At 65.9% G+C, this 25,071-nt stretch overlaps 2 protein-coding genes across 2 annotated transcripts in view; both read right to left on the bottom strand.

Annotated features, from left to right (window-relative positions):
• Positions 1-574: 574 nt before the first annotated feature.
• Positions 575-15,504, bottom strand: SLC6A18 (solute carrier family 6 member 18). Its single transcript, XM_040262233.1, has 12 exons — positions 15,345-15,504; positions 10,818-10,958; positions 10,084-10,221; positions 9,441-9,622; positions 7,693-7,803; positions 6,881-6,993; positions 5,781-5,909; positions 4,369-4,525; positions 3,323-3,527; positions 2,953-3,112; positions 1,806-1,968; positions 575-826 (listed from the first exon to the last, which is right to left on the bottom strand). Exons 1-12 carry the CDS (start codon positions 15,502-15,504, stop codon positions 653-655), a joined length of 1,833 nt encoding a protein of 610 aa, XP_040118167.1. The 3' UTR covers positions 575-652.
• A 1,490-nt stretch (positions 15,505-16,994) lies between these two features.
• Positions 16,995-25,071, bottom strand: part of SLC6A19 (solute carrier family 6 member 19) — a 20,622-nt gene continuing 12,545 nt past the window's right edge. Inside the window, exons 3-11 of the mRNA XM_040262201.1 lie at positions 24,703-24,884; positions 24,298-24,408; positions 23,935-24,047; positions 22,286-22,414; positions 22,028-22,184; positions 20,316-20,520; positions 19,962-20,121; positions 18,889-19,051; positions 16,995-18,744 (exon numbers count right to left, since the gene is read on the bottom strand). Coding sequence (XP_040118135.1) covers positions 18,541-18,744; positions 18,889-19,051; positions 19,962-20,121; positions 20,316-20,520; positions 22,028-22,184; positions 22,286-22,414; positions 23,935-24,047; positions 24,298-24,408; positions 24,703-24,884 — 1,424 coding nt within the window. The 3' untranslated portion in view covers positions 16,995-18,540. The remainder of the gene's footprint in view (positions 18,745-18,888; positions 19,052-19,961; positions 20,122-20,315; positions 20,521-22,027; positions 22,185-22,285; positions 22,415-23,934; positions 24,048-24,297; positions 24,409-24,702; positions 24,885-25,071) is intronic.

Raw genomic sequence — 25,071 nt, 5'->3', positions numbered from 1 at the left:
TGGAGACCTGCGTGACTATCGGCCTTCCTTTCCCTCCTTGACTTGAAAGTCTCGGAAGAGTAAAGGGCAGTGCGTCTGAGCTAAGCCTGCGAAGAGCCAGCCTCGCAGCTAGCATCTCGGTGCCCCGGCTCCCTGGCCTTCGGGGAGGGGGGAGCAGCCCGTGCTTTCAGGATGATTCTCTGTGCACCAGGTGCCCCGAGGTCCCCATCACACACACCCAGGATAGACCCTCCCTGGGACCAGGGCTCAGGTAGAGAGAGGTGCTTCTGTGGGGCCGGGCCTCCATCCCAGCCCTGCGGCCTTCCTTGCAGATGGCCCTGCCTCACGCTGTCCATCTGGTGTGGGGTGCGGGTGGGCCTTCCCAGACGCCCCTCCCCCTACCACCAGCGTTTTGCCCGTGGACTCAGGGCATGGCCTCCCCGAGGGCCCCATGCAGAACCACCGGCCACAGGGCCCAGGAGGCAGACAGCGGACTTGGCCCGTTTGGAGAGGAGCGTGGACTGACGTGGGAGCCAGGCGGCGCCGTGAGCGGGTCCGGAGGGCACAACAGCGTCGGGAACAACGACCACGGCCCCTTGGGGCTGAGTGTGCGTGTATTGATGCCACCCCGGCTGTGGCACAGGCAGGCCTCCCCGCCACCCTGGCCCCGTGCTCAGCAGGCCCTGCCACCCTCCTGCGGCGGGTCCCGCGTCTTCTCTCTGCACCGGGCAAGCAGCTGGCCCAGCGCCACCACCGGGACCCACAGGGTGGGCAGGAAGGACAGGAGTGCACAGGCGGCCAGCACCCAGCCTGGGTAAGGCTTCTCCTGCCGCAAGGGGAACTGCTCCTGCAGGACACGAGGCCTGAGGGGGGCATCCGGGAAGCAGGCAGGTCGCCCCACCTGTGCTCCCTGCATGGAGGAGGCTGGCCCTTGGCCCCAGGGGCCGTGAGCGTGGGGGGCGGCTCAGCCCGTTTCCTCCTCTATCAGGGGCCCCAGGGTGGGTGGAGGGGAAGGGACGTGGCCAGGGCCGCTCCCTGACAGCGGGCACCTGGGCGGCTGAAGTTTCGGGGACTTGGCCGGCCAAGCCACCCGTGGGGTTAGGCTCCGAGAGGCAGTCCAGGGACCTGGGGTGCTGCGTTCTGGAGAGAGCCACCCTGGACCACCCGAAGGGCCGCACGGTCCCGGGGCTGACCCCTGGACCCAGTCAGGCTCCGTTCTCCCTCCGTGAGGGGAGCACCACCCGCCCAATCCCAGGCCCATGGTGACTCTAACAGGGCGGGAGCCCCCAGGAGATGGCGCCATTCCTCCTAGGCCCGCCTGGCTGTGTGGGGCAGCTGCTTTCTGGGGAGATTTTAGAACCGGCTGCGTCCACACCCCGGAGAAGGGGCGGCTCTGAGCTTGCAGATGGAAGGCAGGCTGGTGAAGCTCACGGGCTCAGCGTGCAGCCTAGGGCCAAGAGTCCAGGCCACACCCTGCGCGCTGGCTGGCTCAGTGGCGGGTCCCGTCTGAGACTGGCCAGGTGTCTGCAGAGGTGGCCCCATGGCACGTGGGGCGTGTGGCCTGAAGCCCCGCCCCCAGGGGCCACGGGGTCACCGGAGTGTGGAGCCTGCACCCGCCCTCCCTCCGCTGAGTGAGGCCCTCGCCCAAGGTCAGCCCCAAGGTCGCTGGGGCTGCCGGAGTTGGGGCATCAAGGGCCAGGGACCTGCGGTCTCAGGGAGAAAGCAGCCCACGTGGGCCCCGGGGCACAGATGTCCTTGGTGGGCACCGGGGTGGGTCAGGCTGGGTCTTGGGTTCTGGGGTCATCCCCCCCACCCAAAGGACTTACGTATCGGGGGTTCCAGGCCTTGTAGTGCGGCGGCGAGCTGGCTAGGAGGGCAATGTAGGCCACGAAGATGGTCAGCAGCAGCAGGGGGCTCACAGCCTTCCAGGCTGCCCGCCAGTAGAAGCCGGGCCGCCTCCCGGTCATCCAGGCTACGTCGTCACAGAACCTGCCACAGAGCCTGGGCTCGGGCTCAGGCCCCGTCCACTCGGCCAGCAGCCTTTGTCCACCAGGATGTGGCCCAAGGGACTGTCCCCACCTCCACCCTGACCTGCATCCCGTCTTCCCAAGTGGCCCCTGGATGAGGTGGCCGTCTGGGTCGCCCCGCCCCCAGGTCAATGGATGGGAAAGGCCCAAGGGGTCACCGAGCCCAGCCCAGGGGGCAGCAGGACCTGTGGATCTGGCCCCGGTCGGGGGCCTCCAGCTCTGTGAGCGCAGAGAAGCCCCCACCAGCTGTAGGGGGGCCGTGACACCTGACCGGGGTCCCAGGGCAGGAAGAGAGGCCCAGGGTATGCAGCGGCCACCACACACACGGGAGGGGGTTGCAGCCGCTCAGGACCCCGCGCTGGGCCCCCTGCCTGTCCCCGCCCCTCCCAGCTCTCCGCAGGCTGCCTGAGGGTCCCCTTCTGAGACCGCGTGGCCCCGAGTCCGGGGTGCGCTGCCCCCGCCACTGCTGGGTCTGTGGACAAGCCCTCTGCCCCTCTAGAGCAGCATGGAGGCTTGCATTCAGGGCCTCCCAGGAGCTCTTAGAACAAAGGTCGGAGTCACAACTTCCAGGGTCCCCGTCTGGCAGGGCAGCAGGTGTGAGTGCAGGTGTGGGTGTGGCTGTGCCTCGGGCCTGGGCCGGGCGCGGGTGGTGGAGCGCTGCTGGGCCTCCTCGGAGGCCTCCAGGGGAGGCTGACCCGTGGTGCTTTGGGCAGGCCCTCCTGCCCTGGGGCCCTCCTGTGCTTGGACGCCGGGGGCTCCTGCAGGAGGCTGGAGACCACCGTTTAGTCACTGGCCTCCACACAGCCGGGTGGCGGTGCCAGGCAGTGCCTGTGGACAGGCTCGCGGGGGGGACCTCAGATGGCCTGTGTCGCCCACCACTGCCTGAGGCCCACGCAGGGACCAGGGGATGCCGGGAACAGAGGCGCGGGCCGGGTGGCTGACTCACCGCTTCATCCCGTAAACATAAACGACCCCGACCACCTCGAAGAACGCCAGGAGGATCAGGTTCAGGGCCGCGGCGTACTGGTCGAAGATCTCCAGCCAGTAGCTCCCCGACCGCAGCGTGAAGCAGGTGGCCATGAGGAAGCACAGCAGGCAGGCCAGGCCTGGACATGACCCATCAGGCGTCTCTGGAGTGCCCCCCGTGTGCCCGGCACCCCGGCCTGGAGGACACCCTCGGGGGCCATGCGGGACGCAGTGCCCGCCCGTGCTCCCTGGCCCTTGGGGGGTCAGCCCGAGCTGCGGGGACCAGCCCTCGAGTCCCCGTGGGGGATGCTCATCTGATGTCCAGCAAGGAGGCCTGGCTGCGCACTCACCTGTCAGCACCTCCTTGGGGACCCTCCTGGGCATGACTCCCAGGTCCAGGAGCGGAGTGATGATGCTTTCCATGTTCCCGAACATGGACGACAAGCCCAGGCAGAAGAGCATTCCAAAGAAGAGCACGGCCCAGACCGGCGCGCCAGGCATGTGGAGCACGGCCTCCGTGAAGACGATGAAGGCCAGGCCCGTGCCCGAGGCACTCTGCAACACAGCGCACGTGGGCCAGCACGCCCCCGGGACACACGTGTGGGCCAGCACGCCCCCGGGACACATGCGTGTGCCAGCACGCCCCTGGGACACATGCGTGGGCCAGCATGCCCCCCGGGACATACACATGGGCCAGCATGCCCACCCAGGACACATGCGTGGGCCAGCACGCCCCCGGGACACATGCGTGGGCCAGCACGCGCCCAGGACACACGCGTGTGCCAGCACAACCCCTCGGGACACATGCGTTTGTCAGCACGCCCCCAGAACACACGCGTGGGCCAGAATGCCCCCCTGGGACACACGCCTGTGCTAGCACGCCCCCCGGGACACACGCGTGGGCCAGCACCCCAGCCCAGCCAGGACACGTGTGCACCAGCACAACCCCCCCACTGGGACACACGCATGCCAGCAGGGGTCACGCCAGGACGCACACCCACCCTCACTCCCTGCTGGAAGGCCAGGGCGCCCTCCTGGGTCAGGCAGAGGTGACCCTGCCCCGTTCGGGCCTTGTTACCACATACAAATCACCCTCGGTGGGGGACGCGCACCCCTGGGCCTGGGGCTCAGGAGCCCATTCAACAGCTGCCCACAGGGGCCTGCCCGCCCCCGGCCACTGTCCCTAACCCATGTCGGCCAGCCGTGGCCTGGCTCTGGGGCTGTGCTCCCGCCCCTCTCCCTGGGCTCTGGGCAGCCCCAAGGCCTGCTTTCCCTGCCCGGACCTCGCCTGCAGAGTAGGCCCTGTCAGAGGTGCCGCGTTTAGGCCCCAGGGCTCACCCCCGACCCCTGGTCAACGCCTACAGCCACCTGCAGCCCCGCCGTGGCCCCTGCATACCTTGTCCAGGAAGTCCTCCAGGCGGCAGGCCTCCAGGGGGAGCCCAGCCACCCGTGCTGGCTGTGAGGCGTTCAGACGCGCCAGGGCCGCAGTGTAGGCGTCCCTGGACACACTCTGCTCGGGCAGGTCGAAGGCATTGATGAGGTGGAGGATGTTTCTGCGGGGGCAGGGAGCTGGGTGAGCGGCCCCGGAGGGGAGGGCTCTGGGGGGCGCCTGGGGTCTTGTGCACACGTGGGGGACATAGGCTATCTGGCCCCTAGGGCCAGGGTACAAACAGGCCATGCAGCCTCCTGCCCTCTGGCCTGTGGGCTCCTATCTCCCCAGCGGGGGTGGTCTCAAGCTCCTCACACCTCCACGTCCGTCTCAGGGCTCACGGCTCAGATGCCGTGGGGGCGTCTGTGTTGGCCGATTCTGCTTGCTAGAACGTGCTTGTCACCTCACCCCGCAGAGTTCCAAAGCCTTTTGCAGAGGTGTCTGGGGTGGCTGCTGAGCCCGTTCCTGCCAGGCCCGGGGCGCTCTGCCCCCAGGGCCGTGGACGAGCCCAGAGGCTGGCTGGGGCCGTGGCTTTCTCGAGTGTGTGCGTTCCGTCTCTGATTTTGCTGTGTCGGCGCAGTCTAGTGACCCCGGCACAGCGAGAAGGCGGTGACGCCGCCTGAGGTGCGGCCGTTGGGGAGCTCCGTGGTGGCCGCTCTGCGGTTTTGTTCTCTGGGTGTCTGGGGGGAGCGGTGGGAAGAGCTGGCCCTTGGGGGAACGCTGCTCCCTGGGCGCGGCCACTGCGGCCTCTCGGGGTCCCCGAGCCACGCACGTGCTCTGCTGTGCCTGGGGTGCGGGCGGCTGCCCTTCCTCACCCGTGTGGCTGGGGGATCATGGCAGGCATGCCCCTGTGCCTTGCCGACACTGCCGACGAGGCCATCGTCCACGAGCTGCCCTGGACCTCCAGCAGCAGGCGGAGGGCGGGCTTGTGCCTCTCTGGTGGGTCCCCCCCCAGGGAACCTGCGTTGGGAGGCCACCGGGCCATCCGTCCTCACTGAGCCGGCTCCTGGACTGTGGTGAGAAATGACCGCAGCCTGGGCGACCGGAAGCCGCAGGACGTGTCACCTCCTAGCTCTGGAGCAGGGAGTCCAGGACGAGGCATGGGCAGGGCTGGGGTCCCCCGCGGCCCAGGGGAGGGGCCCCAGCTGTGCCTGCGCTTGCGGCTGCCTCCCTGCAGCCCCTGCCTCCTCCTCCGTTTCTGCGTGTGCCCCCGCTCCCGTCAGGATCCCAGCTGTTGGACGGGGGCCCACCCTGTCCACAACTCCCTCATCGGAACCTGTCTTCCTGGCCAAGACCCAACCTCCAGCTCGGGTCCCGCCCCAGTTCCAGGCAGACCGCCCCCTTCCCTGACTCCTCAGCGCCCGAGGGCCCCTGCTCACCGGTCCAGGCACTGCCCGTGGTCGCTGGCTGCCTTGAACCCCAAGACAGAAAAGACAGCGACGGACGCGTAGAGGGACGTCATGCTGTTCACCAGCGCGATGCTCACCGCGTCTCGCCTGCAGTTGTTCCTGTGCAGTTTCCCGTGGCCTTAGGGCCCCGGGGAGGCCTGGGGCAGGGCACCCCTCCTGGGTCCGCCGCCTCTCAGAGCCCTCCCCACAACCCCCGCCCGGGACCCCAGCTCAAGGCTGCTGCTGGCGCCAACCCTCAGGGACCGTCTCCTCTGCGGGCTCGGGCGGGAGCGAGCTGGGGCCCCTGGGTGTGGGTGCCTGGTCTCCAGATGAGAAACGCACAGTAGTGGCTGCCGTGCAAGAGCGGAGGCTGAAGCTCAGCAGGAGCAACCACTGGAGGCCTCCACCCCCCAGGCGCCCGCTGCCCCCACGGACCTACGTGCCCGCTGCCCCCATCTCCTGTGCGCCCGCTGCCCCCACGGACCCACGCGCCCACTGCCCCCGCCCCCCGCGCGCCCACTGCCCCTGCGGACCCGTGTGGGGGCTGCCCCTGAGGACCCGCGTGCCCGCTGCCCCCGCCCCCTACGTGCCGGCCGCCCCCATCTCCTGCGAGCCCGCTGCCCCCGCCCCCTACGTGCCGGCTGCCCCCATCTCCCGCGCGCCCGCTGCCCCCGCCCCCCGCGCCGCGGCTGCTGTCAGCGCATCATCCCTCATGCGGTGTGTTTATGACCCGCGGTCGCGCTTGGGCGGCGTGGGGAGGCGGGCGCCTGGGCGTCTGTTCTCGGTGCCCGGGAGGCTGACGCAGGCTGCAATTCTGCTTTTATGGCCACACGGGCAGCCCCCGGTTACGACCTTGTTCTGGCTCTGATGACCCCAGTTCCCTTCCAGCAGCTGCTCTGGAACTTGCTGCTAGCTGCTTCAGAGGGCTGCAGCCTCCCAGCCCTCGGGGTGACTCAGTGATTGCTGGAACCCCGAGAGCTTGTGCTTATCAGAGGCTCGCACTGGTTGACCCCGCATTCCAGGAAGGATGTCACAGCAAGCTGCTCGGCGTGCCCTCAGCAGCGTGGCCCCTGGCCGCAGCCCCAGCCTACCTGGGCGGGTTGTAGCTGGCGAAAGCGATGTGTCCTCCGAAGGCCAGGGACAGGGAGAAGAATATCTGGGTGGCCGCGTCCAGCCACACCCGGGGGTTCTGCAGGACCCGCAGCTGGAGGGGGACGGGGACCCGTGGTCCACAGACAGGCCCCCCAGCCCGGTGCCTCCTGTCCAGACCATGCCCAGCATCCCCGGGACGCTCCCACGAGCTGTGTGCCCACCCAGGCTCTGAGACAGCTTGGGACCATGTGTGGGGAGCGTGCGCGCTGACACGGCCAGTCTGGGCTCCCTGCTTTTGACACGGAATGCCCCCTGCGCCCATCCACAGGAGGACAGCCCTCTCAGGGCTGGGAGTCAGATCCGAGGGGTGTTCAGCTCCCTGCAGGCTGGGGGTTTCGAGGACTCGCGGGCCGGGCGCGGCCCCCTGCACACAGGGCCTGGTGTTCCCACTGGGGACCCACAGACCCTACCCACGCACCCACCAGGGGGCCCGGCCTGGGAGACAGGGGCTGAGCCATGCAACCCCTGGGGCTCCGGAGGCTGTGGAACGGCCCGGTGGTCCTCTCCTGGCGGGCTCCTATTCCTGGACGAGCCCCTCAGAGACGTGAGGTCTGGGTCCCCCACACCCCCACTTCACACCCTCCCACATCCCAGGCCGCATTCTCCTCTGCTCCCCGCCCTCCAAACCTGACCCCTGAGACGCCGGGCCGCCCCTCCCTGTGGCCGTCTCTCTGCTCCCGTGGCTGAGGGGGCCCCAGCTTGTTTCCCGAGCCTGGGCCTGTGAGGGAGCTTGGGTGTGGGGCCCACTTACGTCAGGGGTGAACAGGTAGGTCAGTCCTTGCATCGCCCCGGGCAGTGTGAGCCCTCTGACCAGGAAGACCGTGAGGACCAGGTAAGGGAACAGGGCCGTGAAATAAATCGCCTGAAAAGGCCGGTCGTTAGCCTCCTCTGCGTCCACTCGAGTCCGCGGGGCACGGGAGCGGCCGCCGGCCACTGCCGGGTCGTGGGGTCTGACTGGAGACGGCGGGCTGCCGGCCCCAGTCACGCTCGGAGGTTGGGCTGCCCTGAGGCTCACACGCGGGTTCTGCCGCGGTGGGCAGTGGCCTCCCTCGGGTCCACGGGCCCCTCCTCCTTCTACCCTAAGGCCCCACAGGGCCTCTGCATGGGGTGCGTGGGGTGCACACCTGCCCACCCGCTCTCCCCCAGCAGGACCAGTACCCAGTTCTTTCAGGGCTGGGGAAGGGTCTGCACACATGGCAGCTGGCAAAAATTCAGTTGGCAAATGGGGACCCTTCCGTCCTGAGCCCCAGACCCCAAGTGCAGACACGGTGGGGCCACCCGGGGCATCTTTAGGGACGTTTGCGCAGGACTATTTGGGTTTCTGGCTGGTTGGTTGGGTCTGAAATTCCAGTCCCCTCGAGCTTGGAGCCCCTTGCCTGAGAGTAATTATCACCCTCATACGTTAACCAAAATAAAGTGCAGGAGCTCACACACACTCAGACCCACAGACCTCCACAACCGCCGTCGGGAGGCCCCACAGAAACGCATGGAGTATAGTCACAGTTGTTGAAATCACAACAAATGTAAAAAGTACCGGACTTATCCAAGCCCGGGAGGAAGAGGGGTGGGAAGCTGGAGCTGGGTGCAGTTTGAAAGGCAGACTTGGGAGGCACAGACTCAGGCTCCCCTGGTCCTTTCTGTGTGGAAACGAGGTGACTTTCAGTATTTTTTCTCATTGCCTCAGTCTCTTTATAAGATAATGCAGGGTTTAAAACAAAATTGCTGAGAATGCAGGCGTTCCCTAGGCTGAGATTCACCTCGCTCACTGCCGGGGCCTGGGTTCAGTCCCTGATCGGGGACCTAAGATCCCATAGGCTGAGTGGTGTAGCCAAGAAAAAAGAAGTGCTGAGGCTGCGCTTGCTGTTTATGACACTGTAGTAAAAGGTACGATGACAGCGTGGTCACTGAGGGGAGAAGGGCGATGCTGAGGGCTTCCGCTGTGGCCTGGCGCAGCGTTGCTGGGAGACAGCGTGGGCTGCAGCCCCAACTCCAACCACCGAGTTACAGCCACCGAGCAAAGGACATTGAGCGGCATCCAAAACAGCTCAGAGAGAGTGGAGCAGGAACAAAGAGCAGAGGGGACGAGCAGAAAATAAATGCAGGGTGACGGGCCGCACCCAGCCCCATCAACAGCAGTCCGTGTCGATGCTCCAACCACCCCAAGGGAGACAGACAGGGACCGTCAGCCTGGGGAAAAAGCAAGACCCAGCTGCGTGCTGTCTACCAGAACCACACCTTAAACACTAAGACCCAAACAGACAGAAAGAAAAAGAGCTGGAAAAAAAGTTAATTTAGTCAAAGAAGCTGAAATGGCTGTTCTAACATCAGAGAGGATTTCAGAGCAGACTCCCCGAGCTGAGGAGGTTCACCTCACGGTGAGAGGAGCCCAGCTCTCCAGGGACACGGACAGAACCCCTGAGCCCCAGAGGCCGAGGAGTTAGAAGAGAGGAGGGGCCCTGGGGGGCCGGGGGTTCCGGGGCAGGGCTGCCGCAGGCTCACCTTCCCGGTGGTCTCGATGCCCCTGATGACGCACAGGTACACGACGGCCCAGGAGACCGCCAGGCAAAGCAGCAGCCGCCACTGGACCGGGCCGCCGTCGCTGATGTCGGCCGAGACGTTCAGGGTCTGCCGGTACCAGAAGTAGCTCACGGGGCTGCTGTCCTGGCACTCCTGCACGAGGCCTGGACCCAGCAGGGCCCGCACAGGTGGGCCGCGGGCCACAGGGACCCAGCAGGACCCCGCCACCCTGGGAGTGGGCCCGGGGGGCTGGTCGCCGGGGGCCTCTGCAGCTGCCCAGCCTGTCCAGTAGGTGCCTAGCACAAGCTGGCACAGGGGGCCCTCGGGGACAGAGGCCCCCCCGGAGTCATGAGCACACTTGAAAACCGTGAACACTCCCCACCCCTGAGGTCCCCGCGGAGGGCATGCACCCTGGGCTGGAGAGGGGTCCCCCTGAAGACCTAATTCAGGGGGATGAGCAGCCCAACCGGCATGCTTTTCATCGCCAGCTGTGTGAGCAGCTGCAAGGGCCTGGGTGCTACTTGGTGAGGGGGCCCCGGGGTCCACAGCAAATGGGCAAGCGCAGGGTAGCAGGACCCAGCTCCGGGGAGCCGGCTGCACTGGGCGTCTCTCCCGACAGCAGTACCTGTGCGGTTGAGGTCGAGTGGGCAGGCGCTCCAGGGCAGCGGGTGCTGGAAGGAGTTGAGGAGGTACCAGAGCACCCAGGTCAGGACTGTGTTGTAGTACAGGCTGACCAGGAAGGACACAGTGAAGCAGCCCAGCCCTGTGGGCACCGGGCACGGTCAGCCTCCCTGGGCAGCCCGATGGACCCCCTCGCGCCCAGCCCGTGTCTTCGCTCCCTGCGTCAGGCTGAGGCCCCTGCTGCCCGCCCGCTCCGGCACCCTCCTGGCTGGGCCTCAGGGGCCCATCCGCCAGCCTCGGTCTTCTTCTAGGTGGGCCTTCGGGCAGCCTGAAGCCACCAGGCGTGCCATAGGCCTGCTGGCGATGCTGGGGCCGTCTGCAGCAGAGCCCACCTCACGGGCACTCGGGGAACCAGGGCTGCCCTCTGCCCAGTCTCCCCAGGTGCCATGAGGTCCTAGGTCGCGTGTGCTCAGGGCCCCGTGCGCACAGACTGGGCAGCATGGGCCAGCGAGCTGCTGCTCTGGGGTGGACCCCTGCCTCCGGCATCACACTTGATTCCTGCCTCGGGGACCTGCGTGCCCGGGACCCCTGCACCTTCCGTTCTGAACCGCCGGGCGTGCACTGGCGTGACGAGCAAACACCCAGCAAACACGCAGCAAACACGCATAGCACGCGTAGACACAGCCCCACCCCCACCCCACAGAGCAGCTGCAGGCGGGGGGCGTGGGGGGCACGTACCCACGCCGCCCAGGTAGGGCGAGATGGCTGTCCACACCCCGACGCTGCCCCTGCGCAGGCGCTGGCCGATGGCAAGCTCAATGTGGAACAGCGGGATGCCCTCGAAGGCCAGGGCGACGACGTAGGGGATGAGGAAGGCGCCTGCAGAGACGCGGCCGTCAGTGGGCCCTGCCCTGTGCCCGGCCCAGCCTTGGCAAAGGTGACACGGTGCTGGGTGGTGGGGGGATGAGGAGAGGCGCTCGTGGCCGCCAAGGGAGATGGCCCCGGCGTCGGGGGTGTGCTTGCTGAAGCCGTGGGCCCACCCTCTGGGGCTGTGTGGGGTTCCCACTGACACGTGGGCTGAGGTGCTTTCTCACTGGGGCCCTGACACCCCTGGTTCCCAGGCTCCTGGGACGGAGAGCTGGTCTGCTCACAGTAAGGCCTTGCAGGAGGTGGTCACCGGAGGTCCCCCAAGCTGCACCCTGGGTTAGGGCCGGAAGCCCCTCCCCCCCTTCACCCCTGCTCAGATGCTGGGGTGCTCACAGCAGGGTGGGCCTGGGTGCCGGGCCCCTCGGACAGAGCTGCCTCTCGGCAAGAACTCGAGGGCAGGCAGGCAGACACGGCGGCTCCCTTCTGCACCACGTGGATGGCGTGGGTCCGGGCAGGTGGCGGGGGGCCGGGCATCCCTGAGCCTGTAGGCCTGCTGGGGAGACGTGGGTCCCCGCAGGGCGCTCCCGCATGTTGGGAGGAAGACTGAGTGCCCAGAGGTGGAATCGGCCTTGTGTGCACCATGGGAGTCTCAGCCGCACGTCCTCTGTCCAGACCCTGGAAACCCGCCTGCCCTGGGCCGGCGCGTGTGGCTGCTTCAGCGCTGCCTGGCTCCCGCAGCTGCTGCCTGCAGGGGTCCGGGGGACCCCAGGGAGCAGCACAGACCATCAGGCCCCGCCCAGCAGCATGGGCTGCTGTGGGCACGCCTCTCCCCACCATCCACGGGAAGCTTGGGTTCAGCTTCCAAGAGCCACTCCCATGAACCAAGGCCCCACGTTCTTCACCAGCACAGCCTCGTGCTGGCTTTTTCTGTCACCGTCCGAAGTGTGGACACAGTCACAGCCCTGGGGGAGCCACAGAGCTCTCGGGCCACGTGGGCCTGACGGGACCCCAGGGCCAGCATGTGGGCAGACTGTGCGTCTCAGTATCTCCCACGTAGCAGCAAAATGGCAAAGTGCGTTAGAGAGGTAAGCTCCAGGTGGAGGCCCCAGAGGCCCCAGGAAGGCCTCCCAGGGGCAGGAGGGCCCCTGTGGGCAGGGCTTCCAGCGGGGGCTGTGGCCAGAGGTCACCAGGGACCCGGGGTCCAGGTCGCGGATGGAGGCGCCTTCCTGAGGCACGCTTGGGCCCCAGGACGCACACCTTTTGCCATGGAGAAGGCGGGCCTGGAACGGCTGCATGCCCAGGGCCCGAGCCCCACGCGTTTGAGCCACCATCTGGGAGGGTGAGGCCTCCAGGCTGACTGGCCCTTGGCCCCCTTTCCCCATCTCTACCCGGTCTGAGGGGGAGGCCCCAGCTGGACGGGGTCCAGGTGGGGGCCTCAGGGGCTGGCTGAAGGCGGCGTGAGAGGGTCTGGCTCCAGGAGAGGTCTGGGGAGGGGGGATGGACAGGGAGGGGCGGGACGGGGGCCTGGCCTGTGGCTGAGTCTCCCGGCTCTGGGGAGAGGCGGACAGGAGGCATTTCTGTGACCCGGTGCTGAGCAGCAGCCAGCCTGTGCGTCAGGCTTATTTCAGCCCCAACATGACCACCGTGGGGACAGGGGCCCAGATCACAGGCCCAGCTGGGGTGCTGGGGGCCGGGCTCAGGGGCTCTGCGTCCGGGGGGGCACTCGCCCCCCCATGCTAACTCCAGGAGGAGCCGGTGGGGGTGGCATGGGGCAGGCTTGTTTCTGCCAGCCTGCAAGGCGGAAGGAGAGCTGTTGCCCGGATCCGGGACCCTGCGCTGAACTGAGAGGAGGGTGTCTGGTCCTGTCCTGGCTCGGCCTCCGAGCTCCCTCGGCGTGTCAGGGGGTCGGGCGAGGGGCACAGCTTGACGTCCTTCAACCTCAACCAGCTGACCCTGCAGGCTGGGAGATGGAGGGGCAGGGTGACCCCACACCTGGGACTCCCAGACTGAGAGTCACCAGCCAGCAGCCCAGGGCCCGGTCAAGGGTGCCTGCCTGGCAGAGGCACAGGAGGGGGCCTTGCTGGGGGCCCGCCTCTGCATTGCTCCCGGACGGCATTCCTGGGTTGCATCCTTCATGGTAAACCTATAGACCTGAGTGTTTTCCCGAGCCATTCCAGCAAATCGCTTAGTCTTAAGAGGGCTTCTGGGACCCCTTGAACTTGTAAAGAATCGGAAGAAGCCACGGTAACCTGGGGACCCGCCACTCCAGGTTGGCATCCGAGGTTGGGGGGCGTCTTGTGGGGCCGCCTTTAGCCTGTGCAGGCAGGGTTGGGTTAGGTTCTGGGGCACCCAGTCGGCGTCCACTGAGAACTAGAGCCCCGGTCAGTGTGGGGAAAGCCTTGCACATCCGATGCTCCGGCCCTGGGAGCTGAAGGGCCAGTGCAGAGCCCGTGCCAAGGAGCACACAGTCATCAGATGGCCAGCTGCTGTGTACCGTCCCCTGCGGGCGGGTCTGGGCGCGGCACACAGCCATTCGGCCCAGTAAGAAAAGATGCCTCAGGTCAGAACAGCGGCAAGGACCAGTGGCTGTGATCTTGAGGAAAGAGCCGCGGGAGGATGGAGGGAGAGGGGCACACGGGGCCGGGGGGGGACCTGCTTCCCAAGCCCATGGAGCCCGCAGGGGCCAGGCCTGACACCCCACCGGACCCCCAGCCTGACCCCTGGCCGGCGCGCCGCGGCTGCGGTCCGTGCGGGAAGGCAGCGGCAGAGTTTAAAGGAAGAGCCGAGAGGCTCACTCTGCTGGACCCCAGGGCTCCACACTAAACCAGAGTCCACAGGCCTCCAGGGCAGCGCAGGAACTGGGTCCTCTGCAGCTCCCTGGGGGGACCCCAGCCACAGCCCGGGCTGGAGCCCTGCGCTCAGCAGCCGGGGTCAGCACTGGGCACTGTGCTTCCGCCTCCTCTGCTCGTTGCGGAGCGGACTGTATTTGACGCCCCGGACGGCCCCACATCCACGTCCACTCAGCTCTGTGATGACGCTGCCTCCCTCCACGACGTGGAGGCGCAGTCCTGATGTCAGGGGGTTGTGGGTGCGAACCAGGCGATGCCCTGTCTGCGTGTCACCTCTGCCTGCATATCTCAGGGTCTCCAGAGGTGGTCAGAGCAGACGGAGAAGGGCCTCTCGCCACGTGAGAAGCTTGTTTTGTGGCATTTGGTCGAGAGCTTCCAGCCCGGGAAAGCTGGCTCCTGGCCCCTACAGGTGTGTCTCGGAGCCCCAGGCGCTGTCTGGACGGAGGCAGAGGCGGTGTCCACGGGGAGGGGCCCTGGGCCCCGCTCCGGCTGCTCTGGGCAGTGGGTCAGGCTGCGGGCAGTGCTGGGCTTGCAGGTGGCAGAGCCCTGTGTGTGGAGGGTCACCGAGGCCCTGCCTGGCATGCCAGGCACTGGGGGCTCTGGGCGCCCGGCTTCAGGTCTGCGCCGGTGCTCCGGGGAGCTCCATGCTTTCCACGCCGCACTCACGGAGGTGCGGCCGCCCCCCCAACCCCGGACCCACGGAGGCTCTGGCGCCAGGGCGGCGGTTACCGAGGACTGTCCGGCCATTTGTCTGCATGCTCAGATTTTCCCACATGGCCCAGATCTTATCGTCAGAAAAAAGAGACCTCGAAGACGCCATGTCCGGATGACCAAGAGGCTTGGTGGGCAGTGCTCATGTGGACTCTGCCTTCTGTGTTGACCCCCTGCCCCCTCATTTTGGGTGGAGAACAGGCAGCCTCTGCCCTTGAACAGGAAGGACCCCCCCCAACCCCCTGACCGGAAGATGGGCTGAATTCTCACCACCTCAGCCTCCCCATCTCAGGAGGGAGGCCAGAGCCGCCGCCCCGCAGGGGACACTCGACCAGTGCCTGCCTCGGCTGGGAGCTCTGCCGGCGCTGGGAAGCGCAGGCCTTGGGGAAGCCTCAGGTCAGACACCACAATAGGGTGACTCTGTCCGGGAAGACCCCGCCCTGAGCCTGGGGACACAGTGAGCCACACCCTGCATCTGTTCCCCGAGGGCAGCAGTCCACCCAGTCTGTGCCTCTTGTCCCCAACACCAGGTGTGACACCAACAGCCGCGGGCCATTGAGCGGCTCCAGCCACTGCCGCGGGCTCCGTGCAGGAGCCTGGGTGCCCGTCTCAGCTCCCCACGTGGCTGCGGCCCCCTGGCTGTCCTCTGAGGTCTGGTCAGTGAGGACACAGTGCCGGCGAGAGGGGCCCGGTGCCCTGACCCCGGCGGAGCCTAGGCGGGCGGCCTGCTGAGCAGCACCGCAAAGCTGTCACCGGCTGGGCCCTGGGGGACAGATCCCCTGGCGTGGGAGTTCCCACATCCCAGAGGCCGCGGCAGGGGCACACCCAGGAGGCTCACCTCCGCCGTACGTCTGGCACAGGTACGGGAACCGCCAGAGGTTGCCCAGGCCCACGGCAAAGCCCACACAGCTCAGCAGGTACTGGAGTTTGCTGTCCCACGCTGGCCGCTCCTCCCCACCGCCATCCGCAGGTGGGTCGGGCCCCGGGGTGCCCGCCATGCCTGCCACGGCCCGGAGCCTCCGCCGCAGTAGGAAGTCGCCAGCCTTCTGCCCTGTAGGTGTGCTTTCTTGTGATTTAAAGGAAAACCAGTGGAGCTGGTTAATCGGTAACAGCCCCCTCCAACCACGTGCCCCTCCCGACCCTGGACCCTCCTCCGCCCGCCCCTGCCCGACGTCTGTGGCCAACCCCACCGACGTGAGAACCTCAGGGGTTCCAAGGCTGCGGCCCGTTTACCTGTTCCATAGACGTTGTTCACTTTTAATAAACTTTCCGGAACAACTGCTGGTGCACGTGTGGCTGTGAGGAGCAGTTCCGAGCGCCCACGGGGCCCCACTCGGCACCCTGCAGGTACCTCCCAGCGTCACGGCTGACGCAGTGGGCACGGCCATCCTCAAAGGGGCCCCGTCCCTCGTGTGGCTGCACCCCCGACGGCCTGCTTCTGCTCTCCCTCCCTGCAGAGGGACCTTGTGTAAACAGTGTGAGCTGGGCTACGGGCCTTGGTCTCTGGAGACCCGCCTGGCGGGCGGTAATATGGCCCATGGGGTGCTGTGTCCACCATGCGCTGACCGGGATGGCCGTGAGGAAGAGCTGCAATGAATGTCTGCAGCAGGATTCTGCGTGGACGTGGGCGAATGCCCGCGTAGGACCAGGGCAGCTGCCGTGTCTACTTTTAAGCCAATGTCCAGACCTCTCAGATGGTCTGAATGTGACCTTTCCGTCTGGCTCGAGTGCTCGCCTTCCAGCTGGCTCTGAGTGCTCCCCTTCCAGCTGGCTCTGAGTGCTCCCCTTCCAGCTGGCTCGAGTGCTCGCCTTCCAGCTGGCTCTGCAGAGGATGTCCAGATGAGTTCCAGAAGACCACCCCTCTCCTGGCATTTGCCAGCCCCTAGCCCAGGAATCCTTGCCAATGTGAGCCCACTGTGAGCTGTGGTAGGATGGCGACCTGCATCCCCAAGGGGTTCCCTGGGAGGGTGGCATGGGGAGGGGCGTGGCCAGGCTTGGGGTGGGTGTGAGCCCTTCCCTCAGCACAGGTCCCCTCCTGTCTGGGGGCTGGAGCGGAGATGAGCCAACATGGTGGGTTCAGCTGAGACCTCCCCCTGGGGACTCCCCGGACCCTTTCCCCCACCGCCCAGCAGATGCCTCCACCAGGACAGGACCGGGCCCCTTATCCGTAATCTGACTTTCCTTGGACACTCCTCTCTCAGCCGGGCTGCATGGTCCCAAACAGGGGGCTGCGGAAGCAGGTCCCGCTGAGGAAGGGCGACTCAGATGGAAAGGCGTGGGAGAAGGAAGACAGGTGGTGAGGCCCAGCCTCTTCCTGTGCCCCCGCCCAGGGGCCTCACCAGCAGCCCCCACGTGAAGGCACTTCGCCGGGAGCCTGGGGCAATGGTGGGGGCGGGGGCCCTCCGTGGACACAGCAGCCCTGCAGCCCTGCACAGGCCCCTCAAGGCTGGGGCTCGTCTGTCTCATGTAGACAACATTTAGGCCAAGATTATGAAAGACAGTGATTTATTCAGACAGGTACACACAACACCCACAAAACCCAAATTTCTAACAATTTGCAAAACATCAAGTCTGTGAAAGAACCCCTCACCAAGAAACAAAGACGGCCCAGCCCCGCCCAGGTCACGTCTGGGAGTGTCTCCCCTCCATGTACCCCAGGGTGGGGGTGGGGTGGGGTGTATCTAAGGGGTCCTGAGCAGTTTTCCCAACAGGGTCAGACAGCTCTGGGAGTAGAGGAGGCGGATCCCAAGGATGCCGGCCAGGAGTCTCCCACCCACCACTCGGCTCTCTGGTCCTGCATGGAGAATCTTTGGCAAGTCCAGTTTAACATAAACTTGCAGATTCTTGCGTGGAAAGTGGAGGTGACTGGTTCTTGGAAACAAACACCCAAGTTCACGTGACTTCGAATGAGGTTGGATGTGGCATCCCGTCCCCGTGGGAGGGAAGCGCCAACGCCGGCTTCACTGAGCAGCAGCAGCTGGACAGTCCCCCTGCCCTCACGGTCCCTGACATCGCTCAGGACGCATGGGCAGTCCTCCACCCCGGTGGCCAAGGCTGAGTTATCCTACAACCCGTCTTTTCAACATCTGGCTAAATATTCATGCAGTTAATGTCCTCTCAAGAACATACCAAGTGTGAGGGGGCGTCTGCCTTAAGTCACCCAAGCTGAGTTTTATTTAACTGCTCATCTATTGCTGGCAGCCAGATGCAGGGATTAAGCAGATCAGCCTTCTCGACACCAGGATGTGGCCAAGACTCTGTTGGACGGGTGGGGCCCCACCGGGCTGGCCAAGTTCTGTCAAGCTCACTGGCCTCCTCTGGACAGGCCTGAGAAGGCTGCTCCTGGTCACGGGGTGAAAGCCCCGACCTCACGGCAAGAATCCCAAGGTCGGAGGGGACCTCGAGAGGAAAGGGCAGAGGCAGAGCCCCCGTGGCGGCTGACTCTCTGGGAGTGGGGTGGAGGTGGACCGCCCGTCAGCTCCCCAGGCCCTACTAGCGGTCGCGTGTGCTGCAAGGCAACAAGTGTGTGTGCAAGCAAAGCCACAGGCATGCATGCACACACATGCACACACACCACTGTGCACACACACACAAGCGTGAGCACGCATGCACAGTACACAGATGCATGCATGCTGGAACACACTCACACACGTGCAAATATGCACACATACTGGCTCACGTAGATACCTGCCCACATGTGTTCACATGCACACACACACCCATGTGCACACACACGTGTGTGACACCAGGAGGATGTCCCTTGCTATGCACACACACACATCCACACATGTACACATACACTTGCACGTGTGTACACGCACACACGCACACACGCGCAGGGACATGCCCACACACGGCAGACACTCTCACACTTGCACATTCATGGTGTACACACATACCCACGGCACACTCACATGAACAACACACACGTGTACATGCTCCCACACATGCACCCTCACGTAATACACACATGTGCACACACATGCAGCCCACTTCCTCCTCAGACACCACCCCCACCCCACGGGCTGGGCTGCCTAGGCCCACAGGCCACCATTCACTGAGGCCGCGGACGGTGAGCTGACGAGCGCCCGCTGGTCCCCTGGCCTCTGGAAGTGGTTCCTGATGAGCTTGTAGATGGCGAAGCCGGGGATGACCAGGCAGGGGACCCCAGCAACAAGGACCACCACGGCGTACACCCAGCCTGGGTACTTGATTTCCTTGGATTTGGGAAATTCCTCCTGGAGATAGAGTGGCCTCGGGTGAGCAAACCATGCAGCCGGGGTCTCACTCGGGGCAACATGCCCGCCCCTCGTGATTCGCTCCTGCCTCTGAGGGAGGGGGAGCCTGCCCCCACCCTCCCACCCTGGAGGCCCAGGACTCACATAGGCTGGGTCCCAGATGTTGTACGTCAGCTCCTCCCTGACCTCAATCACAAAGAAGAACAGGAAGATGGCCAGCATGAGCAGGGGGCTCACCACTCGCCACGTGACCTGCCAGAAGATGTTAGGCTTGTGGCCGATCATGAACTCGATGTCCCTGTTGAACCTGGAATCAGAGGCCGAGGGGCCGTTAGTCCCCGGAAGGCAGAGGGCGGCGGCGTCTCCACTCCCGGAGAGACGGTCTCTCCCCTGGGATGCTGCACTCTGACCTCTCACATCCTTCTTGGCAGACACGCCTTCTCCGGGAAGCCCCGCCATCCCGTGGGGCTACTGCCAGGCTAGACGTGTGGACTCTCGTCAGAGGCCGCGTCCTCCTCGGCCCCAGGCTGACACTGATGTGGAGGGCAGATCAGGGCTGCTGGGGACCGAGGAGGGGGGCTGTCCGGCTCCGTCTCAGTCTCCTTGGCAGGGCAGTGGCTCTGACCCCGGGCAGCCTCACCAGCACTCTTGGTGGTGCAGTGCTGGGGGTCTTAACAGGGCCCCCTGCATGGGCTTGTGCATTTAACCTTAACTAATTTCACCAGATCGTTTCTGGAGCGGTGGTGAGCCCAGCTCCTATTAAGAACACTGCCAATCCGTGATGCCCTGAATGACCGGCCAAGGGGCGACCGGCACTGCCACACTTGTCTGCCTGTCTTTGCCTGAGCCTCTGTCTGGCAGAGGAGCCCTGCTCGGACCCCTGGGAGTCTGAGCACTGGCACTGCAGTACCCCACCCCCCGCTCCAGGCAGGGTCCTGGGGAAGCCCCATCCACCCACAGCAAACGCCTGTGCACCGTCCTGCCTTCTCCCATTCGCCCTGAGACTGGGCTGCCTCCTGCTGCTGCTGCCAGCGCACTCCCCAAGGCCTGGGGGCATCTGGACGCTGCAGAGGGCGGGGTCTGCACCGCCCGCGAGCTCCGTGGCCTCTCTGTTGCCCTCCCAGGCTCAGGCCACCCCTACCCCACTCCGGACAGAAGAGACACCTGCGCGGCCCTGCGCACCCCCTACCATGGGGTTTCCCGCCCCCAGCCCCTACCTGTCTACGCCGTACACGTAGACCACGGAGAACATCTCGAAGAAGGCGATGACAAGCAGCGGGATGGAGCCCGCGTAGCTGTCCAGGAGAGACAGCCAGTACTGGCCGGAGTTCAGTGTGAAAATGAAGGCGATGAGGTACGTCCCCAAGCAGATGAGGCCTGTGGCAGCAGAGAGCGGGGTGCCGTCACGGGCGTCTGCCCCACGCCTGCCGCAGTCTCCCTCTGGCCGCTGCGCCAGGGTCTCCACCGGCACCGCGGCCTCCAGGCCGGTCTTCGTGGCCCCGCCCACAGCCTCACGGGCCACGCCCACACCACCCGCAGGCTCCGCCCACAAGCCCATAGGCCCCGCCCACCTGTAAGCAGCTCCTTGGGCCACTTCTTGGGGATGACGTTGAGGTCCTGCAGAGGCACGACCACACCCTCCATGTTGCCGAACATGGACGACAGGCCCAGGCAGAAGAGCATGATGAAGAAGAGGACGGACCAGAGGGGTGCCACCGGCATCTTGGTGATGGCCTCGGTGAAGACGATGAAGGCCAGCCCGGTGCCCTCCACGCCCTGCAGGGTGGCAGGAGCGTCACCCAGGGCCCTCAGAGGTGCCCACTGGCCGGTCTGGCCCTGACCCTGGACGGCTCTGCACCCGCCCGCCCGGCGCCCACACAGCCGTGGCTGACGAGGGCCATTCTGTGGAGTGGCCGCAGGTCTTGGCGTTTAGGCTCCAGGTGTATTTAAAAGGCTGAACTGGTTACATCGCTGGGAAGTTGACCACATTGTCCAGCGGTGGTCAGGGCCCCGTGCAGCCCAGACAGAAACACTGGGCAGATGGGCGTGGACCGCCGTCTGGTCGCCGGTGGATGCCCCCATCCCGCCCACAGCCGAGGCCATCATGCAAACCGACTTCAGCGGGCCTAAGCGAGACCCTGAAACAGACCCCTGGATGTGCGCCCACCAGTGCTCAGAGTGGCCCGCGGGGCAGGCAGCGCCATAAACGTGTTTGCGGGTGCGTAAGGACAACACTCTGCATGGAGTGGCCCACGCAGGCGAGTGAGGTCTCGGGCACTGGGCCCCCTTCTCGAGGCTCAGGGTTCCCGGGGGTTGAACCTCGCAGAGAGCCCTGAGCTCGGAGGGGCTGAATGAGGAGCCAGTGGGTCCGGCGGGATCCCACAGGGCCCATGACCCCGCGACAGCATCTGCACGCATTCCTGGGACACAAGGACTCCGAGAGCCATGGGGAGGTGGCAGGGGGTCGTCACAGCACTGTGGAGCCGACATCGCAGAGGAGCAGTCCGGGAGGCCTGACGTCCTTGTACCCGTGGGAAAGCAGAAGCCCGTCAGCACTGCCCAGGGCTAGGGGGCGGGCGTTCCCGGCTGACGGAAGACTACCAGGGGTGCAGGAGGCATAGACCGACTAACCCCCCACAAACTGAGCTTCCAGGTGAGAAGTGGCACCTTGAGATGGTCACTTTTTAAAAGGAAGGGGGATTGAGACGCGCGGTCCCTGTGACGTTCCCCAGGGAGAGCCAAGTGGGGAGGACCCTCTGCTGTGTCCACTCCTGGCAGGATGGTGCTGTCCCTGGAGAAGCAGTGCCAGGCCCTCAAAAATGCTCAACATGCCCCCGAAATGTTGTGTGGCTCCCAGTGAGAGAACTGCAAAGCTAAGATTAGTAGACGCGGCCTACAAGCAATCACAGCAGGAGATGTCGCTCGGCCTGGGGGCTGGCACTCGAGCTCGTGTGCGTCAGGGAGGGACTCCTGGGAGCCTGATGGCCACCGGTGACTTCAGAAGGACACTGACGATGACTCTGACCTTTGTGTAGGAGGAATTACGGTAAAAACGGACCATGGGGTGTTTCTGTGTGTTTGACATGAGGCCACGGGAGAGGTCCACCCATAGAGGGTGTCTCATGGCCTCGCACGCGGGGCTCACGGTCCAGGAGATGCTGGTGCCCTAGGGCGGTGCCTGGGCCCTGCGGCGCAGGATAGCCAGGGGGGCAGCCGTGTGGCCGAACAGGACTCCCAGGGGAGGCTCGGTGTCCACCCAAGGTGCCTGCTGCCCGGGCCCTACCTCCGAGAGGAAGGTGTCCATGTCGCAGGTCTGGAACTTGAGCTTGGCGTAGGCCACGGGGTCGGAGGCGTTGCACCACCGCTGCATCTCAGCGAAGTTCTCCTGCGTCACGTTGCCTTCGGGCAGGTCAAACCCGTTGATGAGCGTCAGGATGTTCCTGGAAAGAGAGCGAGGCTGACACCCATCCGGGGGGGCTCCTCAGAGGCGGAGGTGGGGATGAGGCCACCGCAGCTGCCGGGGCGCCCACTGGCCACTCACGTGCTGAAGCAGTCGTCGTAGCGTTCAGTGGCGCGGAAGCCGATGATGGAGTAGACCACGGTGGCCGCGTACACGGACGTGAAGCCGTTGATCACAGACACGATGACCGAGTCCATCTCGCAGTTGTTGCTGTGGATGGAAGTGGCGTCGATGAGCACAGGCCAGGGAGTGCGGTGTCCACACGGCCAGCCCGCGTTGGCACAGGTGGTCAGAGCTGCATCTTGTGCCAGCCGGACAGGCTGAGCCACCGCTGGGCAGGGAGTGGGGAGGGCTCGCCGAGCACCAGGTGATGGGCCCCAGGCCTGCTGCAGCCTGCAGGCCCCTCGGTGCCCCCACGCCCTGGGGACGCTGGAGCTGGGGCCGAAGACCCTGGTGTTCAGATTCCCGCTCGGCCAGCGTCTGCTCTGGGCTCAGGAGGGGCACATCAGCCCCACTCGCGCAGGATGGCCTGGACCTTCCGACCACCAGCTGCAGAGGCCTCGAAGAGGCGGCCTGGGCCGGGTGCCTCCATCCCCAGGCCTGGACGCCTCCCTCCCTCTCCTTACCCCCTCCCTGCCCCCACAAATGCTGCCCCCCAGCCCACCCCAGGCCTTCGTGGCTGAGGACACCCCGTCTCCACCTCGACACCTAAAGCCTCCCTCAGCTCGGTGCATGACCCCTGACCTCCCCCCGCCTTCCAGGCGCCTCTGTCAAGAACTCCCAGGGAAACACAAATCAGACCCCAGTGAGGGCCAACGCAGGGGGACACAGGTTCGATCCCTGGTCTGGGAAGATCCTGCAGGTTGCAGAGCAAACAAGCCTGTGGACCACGAGAGAAGACACCATTTGCTGCAACTGGAGAAAGCCCACACAAACAAGGAAGACCCAGGGCAGGCAAAAAAAAAACCATTGCTACTAAAAAACAAACACGAAGCTCAGTGAGCTGCCACACCCTCCCCTGTGGCCGGAACCCAAGCATCTGAGAGTGACAGGCGTGGGTGAGGGTGGGGAGGACCCAGCGCCCCCACACGCCCTACAGGAGCTGCAGGGGGAAAGCGGCTCCTCAGATGGTTAGACCCGGAGCCGCCACAAGGCCCAAGGCCCCCCCGCCTCAGGGCACGCGCGCGGGGAACGCAAACAGGTGCTCACGGAGCTGGAGCACAGACGTGCTCAGCAGCCAGAGAGCTGGCACGGCCCAGCAAGGCCCGTCTGCGGGCCAAGGACGCCCCGGCCTCGGGAGAGAGACGGACACGCAGGCCAAGGACGCCCCGGCCTCAGGAGAGAGACGGACACGCAGGCCAAGGACGCCCCGGCCTCAGGAGAGAGACGGACACACAAGCCAAGGACGCCCCAGCTAGCAAGGCCTGTCTGCAGGCCAAGGACGCCACAGCCTTGGGAGAGAGACGGACACGTAGGCCAAGGCACGGGGGGCCAGGGGCCGGCTGCAGCCGCTCCCCACAGCTCCTGAGAACACCTTCAGCTGGGAGCCGGCCTGCCTGCCTCTAGCCCCACCGCCCACGATCCCGGAGACTCGGAGCCGCAACTCTGGCGAGCGCCCACCCCACTCCAGCCTTGCAGCTGGTCCGACGGGGAGACCGAGGCTCCGCGCACGCCTGGCGCCTGGAGGAGCAGCCCCCCGCCCCCGGGGGACCCGCGTCCGGCGCACTCACTGGACAGGGTTGTAGCTGGAGAAGGAGATGAGGCCCCCAAAGGCCAAGGAGAAGGAGTAGAACACTTGGGCCCCCGCGTCCAGCCAGGCGGCTGGCTTGGCCAGCTCCGCGACCTGCACAGACAGAGGCCCTCAGCCGCGCGCCACGGGGTGGGGGGCCCAGGAGGGGCGTCCAAGGAGAGGACAGGAGCCGGGAGGCCAGGGACAGCTGAGGCCACCAAGCAGAGGCCAGAGGGAAAATGACCCTAAGGCCCTCTGCCCTGAGCCACACGCAGGCTGGCACACACTGCCCTCACAGGCCCGGCCAGTGTCCAGGGACCAGCAGGGTCACGGAGCCCAGGGTGGGCAGGCAGCCTAGACTCACGTTGGGCGTGAAGAGGAAGACAATGCCGTTGGCGGCTCCCTTCAGCGTCAGACCCCGGATGAGAAAGATGGTCAGGACGACGTAGGGCAGCGTGGACGTGATGTACACGGCCTGGGGGAGGCGGCAGCTGTGGGCTGGGGGCCCACCTCGAGCAGGAGGGCTGAGCCCGGGACCGTGTCCCCTCCTCCCGCACCCTGGGCCCCGCCTCCCCCTCTGGTCTCCGTGTCCTCTCATGACCACGGTCACCGTTCAGTCGCTCCCGCCTGCGGCTTCTGAAGCGTGTGTTTGGGACTGTCTGGTCCAGCACTGAGTCTGGGGCGCTGCCCAGACAGGCGGCGGGCAGGGCCGGACCCTCAGAGCTGCTAAGGGGCCCCCCCGGCCCCTGGAGCGCCCACAGCCCCGCACCTTCCCGGTGGTCTCGATGCCCCTGATGGTGCACACGTAAAGCACACTCCAGGCGCACGTCAGCGCCAGCAGGATCCACCACTGCACGGAGCCCGAGTCATCGATGGAGGCGGAGATGTTGAGGGTCTCGCGGTACCAGAAGTAGTCCACGGAGGAGCTGCGGGCACACTCCTCCACGTAACCTGGCACAGCACCACACCAGTGAGGGCCTCGGAGAGCGCGGGCCCAGGACGCTGACAGACGCCAGGACGCGCTGCACACGTGCACACACGTGTGTGCACACCCACACGGACACATGCAACAGACAGCATCACAATGTGCTTACACGTGTGTGCACACCCACACTCAGCACCACATACATGTGTGCAC

The sequence above is a fragment of the Oryx dammah genome, unplaced genomic scaffold (genome assembly GCF_014754425.2).
Source record: "Oryx dammah isolate SB20612 unplaced genomic scaffold, SCBI_Odam_1.1 HiC_scaffold_20, whole genome shotgun sequence".
Taxonomy (NCBI): Eukaryota; Metazoa; Chordata; class Mammalia; order Artiodactyla; family Bovidae; genus Oryx; species Oryx dammah.
This window is presented reverse-complemented; position numbering and strand designations above follow the sequence as displayed.

What these genes read in the sequence shown, in the direction of transcription:
- SLC6A18 (XM_040262233.1), bottom strand. Translation starts at nt 15,504, where the DNA reads ATGGCGGGCACCCCGGGGCCCGACCCACCTGCGGATGGCGGTGGGGAG. An exon ending in GCATCGAGACCACCGGGAAG is followed by an intron (nt 7,804 to 9,440) that starts GTGAGCCTGCGG and finishes CGGCCTTTTCAG; the next exon opens with GCGATTTATTTCACGGCCCT. An exon ending in AGGCCTGGAACCCCCGATAC is followed by an intron (nt 827 to 1,805) that starts GTAAGTCCTTTG and finishes CGTGTCCTGCAG; the next exon opens with GAGCAGTTCCCCTTGCGGCA.